Here is a 16,001-nt window from a genome sequence, read left to right as displayed (position 1 = left end):
CAGGGCAACATGAAGAGCAGCAGACAAGATGGCAGCTGTCCCCTTGTCCCACCTGCCCCACCTGGTGGGTTTCTCCACCAATCAGTGCTGAGGGGAGGGGCAGCACAAAGGGCAGCCAGCAATCAAGATGGTGGCTGCTCCCTTACCCCTCCTCACACCTTGGGGCCTCTCTGCCAATCAGTGCCAAGGGATGGGGCTGCTGCAAAATCTACTCTGCGCATTGCAAGCTAGCCATGAAAACCCTTTTGTTTCACTGTGATTTAGGTAGGTCCCTATTTATGAATTATGTACAGCAAACTACTGCTATGGCTTAGATGCAGGATCAGAAAGTGAGCTGTCAATCAAACACGATGTTCAGTAAATGCCCTTTGAAAAATGACTGCATTCCTAAACTATGGCATTGATTTATTTTAAAGGTAATATGTAAAATACTTACAACATTGCTACAATGTGTGTGTAAATAAATTAAGCTCACCCATACTGTGATAAATATTTCAGTAACATTTCAGGCAATATTATACCTGTGATAAAGAAGCATTTGAGAGATATTAATATATATTTTAACACTGTTGGTTGAATGTGTCCAACTAAACTCTTAGAGGGTGGGCAGGGTTCAAATTATACTCCGACTCTTGTTGGAATCTGTGGTGGTGGCAGCTGCAAGCTGGAAAGAGCTGCTGCCAATGCCTGAGGTTCATAGGAAGGTGTGGGGTGGGCCATGGGCTCTCGTCTCTTATGGGAGGCTCTCATCTCTTATCGGGGAGCTTAAGGGGGGGTTCAGTCCCCCTGACTCCCCCCCCCCATATTTTGAACCCTGGGGGGGTTCCCCTTGCAGATGGCCATGGAGTTGCCTTTTAACAGGTTAATTGGGTTTATACGTATTTGGGGACTGGTTAACTTAGTTCTGATTTCCAGTTCAGATTACCCAATAATGAACTTTTAAGGCAACAGCAGGTGGGGAATCAAAGGCCTAAAAGTTTAGGAATAATAAAGTCCAGGAAGGGGCAGAGCAGGATTAACACATAGGCAAACTAGGCACATGCCTAGGGCCCTGAGCTGCAAGGGGGGGCCTGGTCCTTCCCTCCATGGTGGTGGCACCAATGGCCCCATCCACCTCCCTTCCCTTCCCTTCCCTTCCCTTCCCTTCCCTTCCCCTCGCTGCTGTGGCAGCTGCTCCAAGACCCACTCCCCATGGGCAGCAACACTGGGGTGGGGAGGGGGGTCTCAACCAGCTCAGGGTCCATGTGTTTGTTTGCCTAGGGCCCACAAAAGAGTTAATCCAGGCCTGGGAAGGGGTTAGAATTTGGTTAAAGTCTATGGGTCCTGAAACTAAAGGAACTGTTAGCTGTTAGCCATGACTGCAAGAAACAAAAAGAGAAAGGAGAGAACCCAGAAGCGGGACGAAGTGCCAGAGGTGTACAGGCTGAGATCAGTCAAGCTTATCCTATATTGAAGAGATTTACCTCTAGAGTTATCCTGGTCTATTTATATAGGTATAAATGGCATATACCTACAATCCCTGATATCAAGCTATAAACAACTCTCCAAAAATCTGAAGAAAATGATCTCGTATTAAACTGAATTGTCTTTCATAAAAAGTTTTTAAAAACTTCAAACTAAATAAATATTTCAGCAAAATGTTTGGTTTTGATTGAAAAGCTATTTTTTCAATGAAAAATAAGTTTAAACAAAAATATTTAGAGGACCTTTCAAGTACCCTGTTGAATGGACCAAGCTTTTGCCTTCATTGAAAAGCAAAAAAAGCACATCTCTATAGTAAGATACCCAATTCAAAATCACCATGTCCATAAGGCACCTTCATTTCTATCTTGAGGTAACTAATCAAGATCAAAACCAGAACATAGCTAGAAGGCCAACCTTGAATAGCTATGCAAGATAAAAAAGTTACCCATATATTATGTCTTATACTATTTTACATGGCAAAAGAGATCCACAATGAGCTAGCTGGAAGTAAACACAAGAGTCTAAAGCTTTGTCTACTTAAAGAAAAGGTTTGCCAATTGAGACATGCCATTGGACCTATACTGGCAATTTCCCTACTATAGATACACTAATATCCATGGGAAAAAAAGTTATTTTGTTGGGGTAGCTCATCCCAGTTATCTAAAGGGAATATACTTTAAAGGCACACAAGTCCCCCTGCAGTACTAACACTAGTTGAACTAAACCAGTGGTAAAAAGGACAGGAGTTTTGGGGTTTTTTTTAAGAATTACCCTGGTTTAATCACTTATTCCCACTCTGCATACTCATCCTCCCTCTCTCTCAAGACACAAATGGAAACATCTGATACATTTCAGGCAATGTTATACCTATGATAAAGGAGCATTTGAGAGAGAAAAATCTATATTTTCACACTGTTGGTTGAATGCGTTTGACTAAAATCTCAGGGTTTTTTATTATTATAATTTACAAATGATCATGGAGTTTAAAGGTGCCTTTCAGCAGATTAATTGTGTCCATACACATTTGCATGCAAGTCTGAATGTAAAGGACCCGTTTCAGGACCTTTAGTCTTCTGAATCTCACATTTGCATTCCTCCACAATCACGACCACCTTCACAATGGGGACAGACTTGGTACAGTTCAGCTCCAAACGTTTTAAGTTGAATTTAGCAGGCAAACAGTGGGAACAAAAGGTGTAAAGACGATCTTCTGGGCCAGGGACATGAAAGGAATTACACTTTCCAAAACAAAGGTTATTCTGGACCACCACTTTTTCACAGTTCTCATGCACAATACCCTGAAATAGAAAACAGGCTGTAGTTACATTGGCTTTTTAAATATGGTCAACTCAACTCCTCCACACTGTGTACATTCAAAACCCTCATGGACTTTCTGGAAAATATGAATATGCAAAGTCTGCAGGACTGGGCTTAGATTTATACAACTCCTGTTATGTTTTCAGTTGGTACTGTTAGTTACTATAGCATTCCAAATATCATTTTTATTTTAACTAGTAACAGAATTCAGACAGAAAAAGAATAGACTTCAGACCTTTTAAGGCTATTTTTTTAAATCTTTGTATTAGCCAGGAAAGCAAGTTTTACTTTGCTTTGCAAAGTTTTAACTGGCTGTGTCTTTGTTTTACATATTGCACACAAACAAATGTCATTTGCTATTTAGAATGTCTAAGCTTTTGTCACAGTGAGCTAGCTTGCAATTTTGTCTACATAAATGGATTCCCAGAATATTAAATGATCTCAGTTCAATGTGCCTTTGTGTTTGAACCCTCTGACCCCATCGCTGGATTACATTGGTAAATTAAAGATCGATTTACAGTTGAAGGTATCATGTTGATTAGAGGTGCAATTTCTTTCTAACATACCCATAGTTATACCATTATATACCCTGGTGTAGGTGCAGTTGTACAAGCATAAATAAAGGCGCCTTATAACAGGATTGCTTCCCAGTTCAGTGTAAACTACAAGTATATTGGGTAACTTAGTAGTTTCCACAATATGGTCTGTGGACTGCTGATAGTGGGCTATGCCAGATGAAGTAATCTGCAGTTAGTCTACAGATCAGAGGCCCAAATGCCTTTGTAACTTTTTCAATTAAAAGTTTGGTTATAAGAATGCCTGGTCATTTGCAAGAAATGATGATCACTGATTGTGGTCTGTTGGTCTGAAAAAAGAGTGACAAAAGCACTTTATACTGCTTATAAATTCAACCACACTTAGGGGGAGTTTATAGTATGCTACCGTATAGTTTAAGCAGTATAACTTTCTAGGCCACATATATCTTTCACACTCCTGCTAGCATGAAGGTAACCTAATGAGGGGGTATGAAAGAAGGGTGATCTCTGGTGGCCATTATACCAGCAAAACTGTACCTTTATCTATACAGTTTGTTTTCCTTAGAGGTGGTAAAAGATCAACTTTGATGGTGGAGCTGCATCCACACTTCAAGCATTTTGTCAGTGTTCTTGGACATGAACCTAGTATAGACAAAGACTTACTTGTTCCTTGATTTTAATTTAAACACACGAAGAAGCTATGTTTATCCATAAGAAAATAAAACAACCTAGCTCCTGAACAATTGCACTGAGACTGATGCATGAATAATTCATGAGGCCAGATGACTGTTCTCCCTGTGGTAGGGCTAAATTGGGAAATACGATTTGTCTTTGGTTACAGACAAAAAAAGAGAACCCCTTCTGCTCATTGTATCTTGATTTCATTGGCATTCAGCTTTGTGATCAGACAATTTGTCTCACTGACCTAAAAGCCAAACAGGTCTTTTTCAGTAATATTGGTTATCCCAATGTGCCTTTGTTGCTTAGCAAGTACAATCAACCTGTATTGCCTTTAGTTAGTGATTACAGATGACACATGAAAATGAAAGGAGCAAATATTTACTAGTGATGGGCCCCTTTCCTAGGACTTGTACTTACCTGTGAAAAAGGCAGAGTCCAGCAGGTTTCCTGATGCATCTCATCGGTCTTGATTGGCAGGACAACCTCCTCAGAGGCTGAATTTTTTTGTAGTGTGAAATGGTCCCAGAATTTCTTGGCATCCTTCCTATAAGAAGACTCAGCTTCCCTCTCACGGGATGAGTGGGGAGGTGAAAAGTTTCTCAGACTATCAGAATGAAGAGTCTCTTTTCGTGCAGGTGAGCTTTGGGTTGTCTGGAGCTCTATGAAAGGAAGCATAAATCGGGACAATTTTTTCTCTCCTGGCTTCTTGTTTTCTGCAGCATGCTCAAGGGCTGCTACATACAAGCTTGGCCCTGCTCGGATTCCTTCAGAGTCTGTAGGATCTTCCCTTAGCAGCTCCCTAGGGACCTCTCTTTCTAGCAGAGTTTTATCTAGGTAGAAAAGGTGCTGAATTCTTCCCCTCTTTTGTCTTGGCTGCTGTCCTCCCTCCTCTGTTGCTCCAAAACATGAGATCAGCAGCAGCTGGAGCAGCAGCAGAAACAGAAACATGCTGATCCTGCTCAAGTTTGCCCTTTTACCCTTATGTGTCCTTTGGTTTCAATAAATGCAATATGCTGGCTTTATACAGCAGACCTAAGCAATACTACAGCTGCTCTGTGTGTGGGAGGTGCAGGGACAGGAGGGAATCCTGCTGTAACTAAACTCATTTGCTTTAGATTATAATTGTGATAAGAGAACTGTGTTAATTCAGCCCTGCTTTATTCCTGGGTATGCTCATTGGAAGCTCCTATCTCAAATCTGGTCCCCTGTAGGGCATGGGACACAGTGGGAATGTATGTGGGGGAAGGGAATCTGTTAAAAGAAATATTTGGGTGAGATGTTTAGCTGAGGTCTAGGAGTTAAGGGGAAATGCCTGGATGCATATTAGTTCATTCAACATGCCCTTTATTTGTTTTTTCTCACCTTCCAGACCACTAAGGCAGAATCAAAATGGGACACTATTTCATTAGAATAGAAGAAAAAGGGGGTAATAAACTATTACCACAAGCCACAGAGAAAGACATTTTGACTTTTTTCAGAACTGACCTGTAATTTGGATCCTTCAGTTTTTGGGTTCAGGGTAGGAGTTACCTGCACTACAGTAGCAGAACTCACCGTGCAGCACATCTACATGGTAGGCTTGCAGTGGTGTAGTCACATCTATGTAGCTACACAAGTCCAAGAAGTCCCCATAATAAATAAGCCCTAGGTATAGAAAACTGAACACCCAAAAACCGAGGTTTCCCAACATCAGATTGACTACATGAACAGACAGCATGGGGCTGCTGAGATGCTGTAAGCCCCCAGTCATGTTTTTAACTGTGGACACAAACAATTGTTATGCATACCTTCCAGCCCCTAACAACTATGAGACTATATACCCACAACTGCCCCAGAATAACCTAAAGTGAAACTGGAGCAATTAGCCCCGTTTCATGTAAGCATAAGCTGCCAAAGATTTACCTTTCACTGGGTGCATTTACATGTGTGATTTACAGTGGAGCTGACTAATTAGCTCTGCAGTAAAGCATCACCATCTACATGATCTTTGATATTAATGCACAGTGAATTAATTAACTCCACCATAAAATAGTACTGTCAGGGGCACTAGTGTCTTACAGTGGAGACATTTACTGTGCTGCAACACGTGTGTGGATGGGGACCGGGACAGCAGCACTTTAAGCTGGGGTGGCGCAGCCCCAGGCTGGCAGCAGGCTGGGGGGCCAAGAGGGATAAGGGAGGGGGAGTCAGCCATATGGCTCCATACTTTCAGCACTCTCATAACCTAGCCAGCCCCTCCACTGCCTGATTCTACCACCTGGAGCCCAGGGCTGACCCCCTGAGTCTGCTGGCAGCCTGGAGCTGCTCCACTCTGGCTCAAAGTGCTGCTGTCCTAGGCACATGTATAGAAGGTAGGCCCAGGAGCAGCGTATTCTGGAGCAGTGTATGCCCTGGAGCAAACTGCTCCAGAGTTTATCACTTGCACATGTAGATGCAGCCACTGAGGAATAAGTGAAGACACAAGAACAGTTTCTGTGGTACCTCTAAGGTATGGCAAGTCCCTGATCCCTATTTATTAAGGAACAAAAGAATACTTGCACCTGTGCACTCACTTAATAGGGACAGAAGGACATAGCAAGGTAGTGGAAATTATTAATGTGCCTAGCAGAGGGTAGGGTAGGGTGGTACCTAGAAGACTAAGTGGTTCACAGAGGTTGGAATATTCATAGGCAATAGTCTACCTCATCAGATGCTATGAAAGGCATGTCTTAGCTGCTGTGCGGTAACTTCTTGTGTTGACTCTTAGTCCATGATTACAGATGAACGGGCTGCTTAGTCCTGAATGACAGAGCTAAATTGCTTTGGTTTAGCTTTTACACACTGCAAGGTAAATGCCAGTCTAGAGAACGTTATTACTAAGCATGTGAGGAAAGGTAAAGCCCTGCCTTTGTTAATATGAAGGTGATAAAGTACCATTATTCTCCTAAAATGAAGTTTCTGCAATTAAGTAACCTTGTAACCTGGGGGATGACCATTAGGGCTGTGTGAAATTTCACCAGGTGTTTCATTTCGAAGCTGTTTTGAGACATTTCAAGCTTGAAACAGCAACATCGAAATGAAACAAAAGGCTTCCAAATAGCTTCAAAATGAAATGAGGGCAGTCAAAATGTTTCGAAAGTTTCAAAGATTTGAGAGTTTTGAAGCCGGGCTTGCTTGGCTTGCAGCTAAACAGAGACTAAGGAGAGGGAGGGGGAAGGAGGGGGAAGGACTGAACATTATAAATCTTCTGTAATAAAAAATGGGGACAAAAGAAGGGCAGATCGAAGTCCTATGCGTCAGATTACATGGGGGTCTACTACAGGAGGAGAAGTTAGACCTAGAATTCTTAAGACAGCTCTCAAAGGCAGTACACTCAAAGGACCCATTTTTCATGGGTGACCTTAATTACCTGGACATCTGCTGGGAGGAGCATCCAGCCAGGTCTGCCAGTTCACGTAGGCTCCTAACTTGCATACAGCATCTGCACCTAACACAGGAGATATGCAGTCCCACTAGGGAAAATGCCTTACTCAACTTGGTGCTGACCACAGGGGAGGACTTGGTGGGGGATCTGCAGGTACAAAGTAACCTAGGAGGTAGTGACCACCTGTTGATAGGATTCACTACCCGGTGAAAGGTGGGAAAGATAACTAGTAGGGTGAAAGTGCTAAACTTCCAGAAGGCCAACTTCAATGAGCTCAGGAGATTAGTTAGAGTGGGACTGAGGGGTAATAACATCAGTGAGTTGGGAGTTCAGGAAGGGTGGGAGTTCCTCAAGGGACTGATCCTGCAGGCACAGGGTTACCATCCCAGTATACATAAAGGGATGCAAAAGAACCAAGAAACCATCTTGGTTGAGCAGGGAAATCCAGGAAAGCCTACAGGGAAAAAGAGAGGCTTACAGGCGGTGGAAGCAAGGGGCAGCCACCAAGGAGAAGTATATCTGCTTGGCTCGTGCTTGCAGGGAAGCAGTGAGGAAGGCCAAAACAGAAACAGAACTCAGGCTGGCAACAAAGATAAAGAAGGACTTTCTGTTACCTTTAAAGTACATAGGGAGCCAGAAGGCAGCACAGGATAACACAGGACTGCTACAGGATGGACTAAGGCAACTCGTAACAGATAGGATGGACATAGCTGACCTCTTAAATGATTTCTTTACATCTGTGTTCCTGGACACAGATACAATCACACCTCCCAATGAGAGTTCAGTCTGGCATGAAAGAGATAATAATCCACTAGCGGTTAGCACTGACCTGGTGAAGGGGCACTCGGAGGGGTTGGACATATTTAAGTCGGCAGGATCTGATGATCTTCAGCCAAGGGTACTAAAGGAATTGGCCGATGTCATAGTGAAACCACTGGTACAACTGTTTGAGCACTCTTGGCGCTCAGGACAGGTCCTAGAAGACTGGAAAAGGGCCAATGTGGTCCTTATTTTCAAGAAGGGGAGGAAAGAGGACCTGGGTAATTATAGGCCGATTAGCCTCACCTCTATTCTTGGCAAGACTTTAGGAAAAATCATAAAGGATCACATTTGTGGGGAGCCAGCAGGTAATACAATGTTAAGGGGCAGCCGGAATGGGTTTATAGCAGGCAGATCCTGCCTGACTAACCTGGTCTCTTTTAATGACTGGGTCACAAAGTACTTAGATACAGGAGTAGGGGTAGATGTTATTTACTTGGATTTTAAAAAGGCTTGCAACACAGTGTCACACCCAGTTCTTACAAGTAAATTAAGTAGCTGTGAGGTGTATTTTTTCACAGTCAGGTGGGTGGAAAACTGGCTTATGGGATGCACCCAGAGAGTGGTGGTGGATGGGTCAGTTTCTACCTGGAGAGATGTGGGCAGTGGTGTTCCTCAAGGCTCTGTCCTTGGACCAGTACTGTTCAATATCTTCATCAGTGATTTGGATGAGGGTATAGAAAGCAGTCTGTCCAAATTCTCAGATGACACCAAACTATGGGGTATAGTAAACACACCAGAGGGTTGGGAGCGAATTCAGGCCGATTTAGATAGACTGGGGAAGTGGGTGGATCAGAATAGGATGCAATTTAACAAAAGATAAGTGCAAAGTGCTGCACCTGGGGAGAAAGAATCACCAATACAACTACAGACTGGGAAGTATCATTCTAAGTAGCACAGCAGTGGAAAGGGATTTTGGAGTCATAGTTGATGCAAAAATGAACACGAGTCGCCAATGTGATGAGATAATAAGTAAGGTTAACTGTACTCTTTCCTGCATCAGTAGGTGCATCACAAACAGGTCTAGGGAGGTGATATTTCCCTTCTATGCAGCATTGGTGAGGCCGCAGCTGGAGAATTGCATCCAGTTTTGTGCGCCGCACTTTAAGAGGGATGTGGATAACCTGGAAAGGGTTCAGAGGAGGGCTACTCATATGGTTGAGGGCCTGTGGGTAAGATCCTATGAAGACAGATTGAGGGACCCGAATCTCTTCCACCTCTCAGCCTTCTCTTGGGGAGGCTATCTCATGGCTGTCTACAAACTCATCGTGGGGGTCAGCAGGGAATAGGGGATACTCTGTTTACCAGGGTGCTCCTTGGGGTTACTAGAAACAGTGACCATAAACTGAAGGAGGAGGGTAGATTTAGATTGGACATCAGGAAGAAATTCATTATGGTGAGGGTTGCCAAAATATGGAATGGGCTTCCAAGGGAAGTGGTGCTTTCCCCTACCTTGGAGGTATTCAAAAGGAGATTAGACAAGCACCTGGCTGGGGTTGCTTGCCCCAGCGCACTTTCCTGCCCAGAGCAGGGGGTCGGATTCGATGATCTAATTGATCCCTTCCGACCCTAGAAATCTATCTATAAAATCTATGACTGCTCTGATATTGACACCCTGCTAAACTTCCCAGCTCTCTGATCATTTCCCCAGCTTTTCCCAGTGCGGGCCTCCAAACTGCACGCGGAGTTTCAGCAGGCTGCCACTGAAACTGCAGCAGCAGCTTGCTGAAACCCAGCGTGCAGATCTGGGGGCCTGTTCCCCGCCCCCCAAGAAAAGCTGGGGAAATGATCAGAGAGCTGGCAGAAGCAATCAGAGAACTGGGGAATCAAACAGGAGGATGAGGAATCAAATTGGGAACTGGGGAAATGTTCAGGTCCCTGAACATTCCCCCAGTACTCAGTTGGATTCCCCAGCTCCCTGATCACTTCCCTCAGCTCTTCCTAGGGGCACAGGCCTCTGGATGATGCAGGATGACAGCTGGTTGCTGCTGCCAGCTGGTGATGGCGATGGCTCTAGGCTATTTCCCCAGCCAGCAGCAGCAGCTTGCCGAAGCCCCGTGCACAGATCCAGGGGCCCATACCCCAAGGGAGGGCTGTGGGGCTGTGCCAGACTCCTCCTGGGGGGCGCAGGCCACTGGATCTGCATGCAGGATGACAGGAGGCTGCTGCTGCTGGCTGGGATCAGCAGTTGGCACAGCCCATGCTGAGTGCAGGGAAGGCGGGTGCTACCACTGGTCCCACCTGGCAGCAGCAGCATGCTACCATCACGTGTGCAGATCTGGGGGCCTGCACCCCCCAGGAGAGCTGTGGGACAGTGCTGGACTCTTCCAGGGGGACACAGGCCCCTGGACCTGCACACAGGATGACAGCATGCTGCCGTTGCTGGCTGAGGCCAGTACAAGCACTGGGTTCTTCCCGGTGCAGTCCGTGCCAGGTGCCAGGAAGAACCCAGTGCTGGTACTAGCCCCAGCCAGCAGCGGCAGCTTGCTGTCATCTCGCATGCAGATCCAGGGGCCCGCGCCCCTGGGAGGAGTTCAGCACAGCTCTAGAGTCCTCTGAGGGGGCAAAGATTCCCAGATCTGCACGTAGGATAACAGCAGGCTGCCACTACTGGCTGGGGCCAGCACCAGCACCGGGTTCTTCCTGGTGCTCAGTGTGGGCTGCACCAGGAAGAACTCAGTGACGACACTGGCCCCAGCTGGCAGTAGCAGCATGTTGTCATCTCGCGTGCCAATCTGGGGTCCCATGCCCCTTGGGTCGAGTCTGGCACAACCTCTCAGTCCTCCCAGGGGATGCAGGCCCCCAGATCTCCATGCAGGATGACAGTATGCTGCCACTGCCAGCTGGGGCCAGTGGCAGCACCAAAATCTGGCTGGGGCAGCCTGCACCAAGTGCTGGGAAGAACCCAGTGCTGGCGCTGGTCCCAGCCGGCAGTTGCAGCATCTTGTCATCCGCATGCAGATCCAGGGGCCCATGTCCCCTGGGAAGAGTCTGGCACAGCCCCACAGCCCTCCTGGGGGGAGGGCTCGGATCTGCATGCGGGATGACAGCATGCTGTGGCTGTCGGCAAACGATAAGAGTTTTGTATTGAACAGTTTGAGGTGCAGTTTCCCAGAAACCCCTGCACCTATCTCCTTGAAACATGACAGGCTTCATGCCCGCAGATGGGGCTACCATCCTGCAATTTCCATCCAAATCAGGCAAGAAATTACGAAGTTATAGACATTTTTATGATTCCCCATTATATCCTATGACCGAAACATTGAAACAGTGTCAAAACAGCTAAACAGTTTCGACAAAATGAAACAGAACAATGCTTCAAAACAGCAAAACGAAGCACTGCCCCTTCAAAACGGCTAAACATTGCTGTTTCGCACAGCTCTACTGACCATGTCTATCACCTAACAGTTTTAATTTGGATAATTCTGAACACAGGGTTTAAAACTTCAAAAGTTGGCCTTGACTGTGTACACACATGCATATACACTTACACACACAACTTTATGCACATAGCATAATCTTATAGCATAAAATTTACTCATATGCATGTTTGTAGGATCAGAGCCTGCGTTTGTAAGGCCTAATCCAACTCCCTGTGAAGTCAAGAGAAAGAGTCTTAATTGGACTTTATATGAGAGATGGACAGTGGCAGATTAAGATTTATTGGGGCCCTGGGCAAACAGACAATTGGAGGCCTCCCACCAGGCAAGGGCAGGTTCCTTATAGTCCTACCAGGGGGTTGCAGCTGGGCCAACCTGGCCTCCTCGGTTTGTCCAGGGTGAGCCACAGGGTGTGAGTGCTGCTGAAGTGAAGGTGGCCCCAGCCCAAGCCCTCCACTGGGCAGGTGTCATGCAGCCAGAGCTGAGGTCCCCCAGCAGTGTGGGATGGACCAGGGTGGGGGCCAGCTTGTGGGGTACAAGCTCTGCCCATGCCTGCCCACCCACCCCTCTGCAAGGCCCTCTGTTGGCCTGGCCAGGGTGGGATGGGGCTGTCCCATCCTGTCCCTGCAGACAGTAGGGAGCATGAGTGGGAGCAGGCCCACCCATGAAGCTGCTGCTGCCTGCAGGGAGCCCTGCACCCACCCCTAGCCCCTGGTCCTGGCCCTGACCCAGCTGGAGGGAAGGAGGCACACGCTGCCCTCCCCAGATGCCCACAGCCAGCATGCCTGCTTAGGCTGTGCTGCCCCTGCCACCCCAAGGGGCTCCTGATTGGCAGGGCCCCCATGGCCCATGTGTTAATCCACTCCTGGAGGTGGATCAGTATCATATTTATGGGTGCATCTTTGTTGCACAGTTACTCCAGGTTCTTAGCCATGTTTTAGTCCAGCTTCATTTAGTTTCTAGAGGGAAAAAAGGAACCTGTTTAGAGTTAGTTTACGTGGCCATGGGTGCAGGTTAAAGCCCAAGATGCACTTTAATCTTGAGTGAAACCTGGACACATTGTAGTGAGGACACGGGCAAAATCCCTGGAGCACTGAGGGCATTTTTACATATGCAAGCGTCGCAGTGCCTTTGAAGAGCGCCTGGCACTGCATCACTTACAGTTGTATAAGCGGCGAGATGTACATCAGCGCTGAGAAAATGGCAACAATGCACTTTTAAACTAAAACACATAGAAGGTGTGTTAGCTCATAAGTGCACTGCTGCCATTTTCTGCACACTGGCACACATTTCACCACTTATACAACTGCATGCAGCGCAGCACAGTTCACATCAGCTTGCATGAGGAACAGACTTGATTAACTGAGTCTGCTCTGAAACAGCAGATCTCCGGTGTATTGCAGGACAAAAAGGTATGTGTATAAATGATAGTCCTCCAACATTCTTCTCAGTTACCCCCAAAAGACAAGCAATTGAAACAAGAAAAAATCCTAGAGCACATCAGCACACAGGACCAATGGAGAGGCCCCAAGACACATATACACAGGTGAGTTCCAGAATAGTAAGTGCATGATAGTATGGGTGTGGCTCTGTGTGGACGTTTGCGCTTAACTTAGGTTAACCAGGGTTAAGTATACAGCAAGAAGGCATCTGTAGTCCTGAGCAAAGAAAATGAGAATGAGAAAAAGGAGAGTACAGTGTGCATGCTGCACACCATGTTATTTGTTGTGCATTATTTATATGAGGGGTTTTCACCCTTTTTTCGGTCAGTGTACCCCCGGCTGCCAGGCGGGGGGGGGAGGGGGAGGGGTGTGGCACGCAGCTGGATGTGGAATGGAGGCAGCTGCCACATGGACGCTTCCCTTGCCCCTTCGTGTCCTCCCCCGGACAGGCAGCAACAGCTCAGGATGGTGCGTGGCAGCGCTCCATCCCCGCCCGCCCCCATGTACCTCCTAGGGCAGGGGCGAGCAATTATTTCAGGTGGAGGGCCACTTACCCAGTTTTGGCAAGCTTTCAGGGCTATATGGATAGCCCTGCCCCTTCACAGGTACCCGGCCCCCTGGTCACCATCTTGGGACCAATGTCCCAGGGCCAGCACCAGTGGGGCCAAGAGCGAGGCGCAGGCTGGCAGGGTTCTGTGGAGCCGGGCTGGGCTGCACCAGCAGGGAGAGGGGGGAGCCAGCCGGGACCCTGTACTCCTGCTGCCCTGCTCTGGGCCCTGTCGTTGCTGGCCCTGGGACTGTGGTGTGGGCCCCACACTCCCGCTCACTCCCAGTGCCCCCCAGCCCCGCAGTACAGGGAGGGGACAGCATGCAGCCCCAATCCTGCGCTTACCGGCAGATAACGAGCTGGTGCTGAGTCCAGGAAAAAGCATCCCCTCCCCCACCCCATGGCCAGCACCACATGCTACAGGCACTCACAGCCCACGTGGGGCTGTCCTGAGCAGGCACAGGCAGCCTCATGCAGGCTGCGAGTGGCTGCAGCACGGGGCACTGTCCATGGGGTGGGAGAGGGGCGGCTTCCCCCCCGCCCTCACTCAGCACCAGCTTGTAACCCACCCCCACTGCCAGCCTGGGCTCACCCGTTGGGGCTGCTCCATGGTAGCAGCAGCTGCGGTGCCCCCACTTGCCGCGCCAGGCAGTGTTTGCCACCACCACCCCTGGGCTGCCCAGCGTGTGGGCTCTGGGCAAGCAGCAGCCCAGGCTGGCAGCAGGGGCGGGGTACAAGCTGGTGTTGAGCACAGGGGCAGAAAACGGCTCCTCCCTTGCCCCGTGGCCGGCACCCCGCACTGCAGCAACTCGCAGTCCACGTGGGGCTGCCTGTGCCTGCTTAGGACAGCCCAACGCGGGCTGCAAGCACCTGCAGCACATGGCGCCGGTCACAGGACAGGGGAGGGGCTACTTTTCTCCAGGCTCAGCTTTTCCCTACGTTCCTTCCCTGCCCGTGGTCCTCCCCCACCCTCCCCCCCTTACCTGAGGTTCTGGCATGGTGCAGTCATATGGTCCCAGGCCAGAAGCCCCTGCTGGGGCTTCTGGCTGAGGGGGTGGGGCCGGGCAGGCCCTACTGTTGCAGGAGCCCTCCAGGGCTTCCCCTGGGTCATACTGCCCCTGGGTCCTACTGCCTCTGGGTCCTGTCATTTTTGACAGGAACCAAGGACAGATCAATATTAAATTTTCTAAATTTTCAGGGACCCCGCAGGCCAGTTAGAATGGCCTCACGGGCTGCATCCAGCCCTCCAGCCGTATTTTGCCCACCCCTGTCCTAGGACCTTCTCAAGTACCCCCAGGGGTAAGTGTACCCCCAGTTGACAACCCCTGCTTTATACTACAGTAGGACCTAGGGGTTCCAAACAACTGTGGGCCTGCAGTGTGTCAGGCCCTGTAAAGATGCATATTAAGAGACACTCCCAACCCTGAAGTTCTTACAGTATAAAAAAGCCAAGCAGCAAAAAGGGGAGAAAGGAAGTAATTTGCCTATGGTTACCTAGCAAGTAACAGCATTGAGAAAAAACCATGATTTCTTGAGTCTCAGGTAGACTTTATCCACTAAGTCATGGTGCATTTTGCAGCATATTTTCCTTACTTGCTTAAGGCAGAGGGCAAGGCAAGGGGATGCCCTAGAGACTCATTGGTTCAGAGAGGCATGAGCTTTCATAGGTGACAGCCTACTTTGTCAGATACAATTACCTGTTTAAGGAACCACAGGCAGGCTCCTTGGTTCCCTCAAATCCTCCCTGAACAGAGGCAAAACATATCTTTGAATAGACATTTGGTCATTAAAAGAATTTTAAAAATTGCACATCTAGTCCTTGGGGCATTAACTATATAAAATACTTATATGCAAGGGATATTGGACTGATGATACTACAGTTACATTCTAGTAAAGAAATTCTCATGGTCCTGCAAAATGCAATCTAGTAATGTGCATAAAAATTACATTTTTCCTGCTTAATTACCCTTCAGTATTTGGGTAGTGAGCATTTTCAATTCATTTTGGATGTTAAATCTTATTAAATAAATACTATGATCAAACTGAGTTTGACTTTGGCTTCAGGGCAGCAGTTTGGTTAAACCATATGTAACAGGGGGCCTCCTCAGGGCCGTTTTCCCTGCGGACTGCCCACATGCTTCTGGGCTAACTGCCTGCCTTCTCGCCTGCCACACTTTCTTGGTATAATTAATTAATAGATGTTAATTAAGTGGGAGGCTGCCCATTTCCTGCCCCGATGCCAGGGGGTGCTATCTGTGGCTCCATTCCTCCCCTACACCACAGCCCAAGCCTCGCTGATGGCATCTAGATGTTCTCATTATCACCGGCCCCCACACTGGGCCTCAGAATCCTCTTGATTGAACCCCACCTGGAATCCTCTCATCAGGTTGTCTCATCTGCCTTCATATTAGG

At 47.8% G+C, this 16,001-nt stretch overlaps 1 protein-coding gene across 2 annotated transcripts; it reads right to left on the bottom strand.

Annotated features, from left to right (window-relative positions):
- Positions 1-388: 388 nt before the first annotated feature.
- On the bottom strand, positions 389-16,001 carry CER1 (cerberus 1, DAN family BMP antagonist). Of its 2 annotated transcripts, XM_059724715.1 has the most exons (3): positions 15,958-16,001; positions 4,416-4,657; positions 389-2,762 (listed from the first exon to the last, which is right to left on the bottom strand). In XM_059724715.1, the coding sequence occupies exons 1-3, from the start codon at positions 15,983-15,985 to the stop codon at positions 2,469-2,471; spliced, it is 564 nt and encodes a 187-aa protein (XP_059580698.1). In that variant the 5' UTR covers positions 15,986-16,001; the 3' UTR covers positions 389-2,468. The 2 variants fall into 2 exon arrangements, with proteins under 2 accessions (XP_059580698.1, XP_006272077.1); XM_006272015.4 differs by lacking the exon at positions 15,958-16,001 and having other exon boundaries at positions 4,416-6,167.

This window comes from Alligator mississippiensis, chromosome 3, assembly GCF_030867095.1.
Source record: "Alligator mississippiensis isolate rAllMis1 chromosome 3, rAllMis1, whole genome shotgun sequence".
Taxonomy (NCBI): Eukaryota; Metazoa; Chordata; order Crocodylia; family Alligatoridae; genus Alligator; species Alligator mississippiensis.
The sequence above is the reverse complement of the archived record's forward strand: the minus strand, read 5'-3'. Positions and strand labels throughout refer to the sequence as shown.

What these genes read in the sequence shown, in the direction of transcription:
- CER1 (XM_006272015.4), bottom strand. Translation starts at nt 4,946, where the DNA reads ATGTTTCTGTTTCTGCTGCTGCTCCAGCTGCTGCTGATCTCATGTTTT. An exon ending in GGACTCTGCCTTTTTCACAG is followed by an intron (nt 2,763 to 4,415) that starts GTAAGTACAAGT and finishes TTTCTATTTCAG; the next exon opens with GGTATTGTGCATGAGAACTG.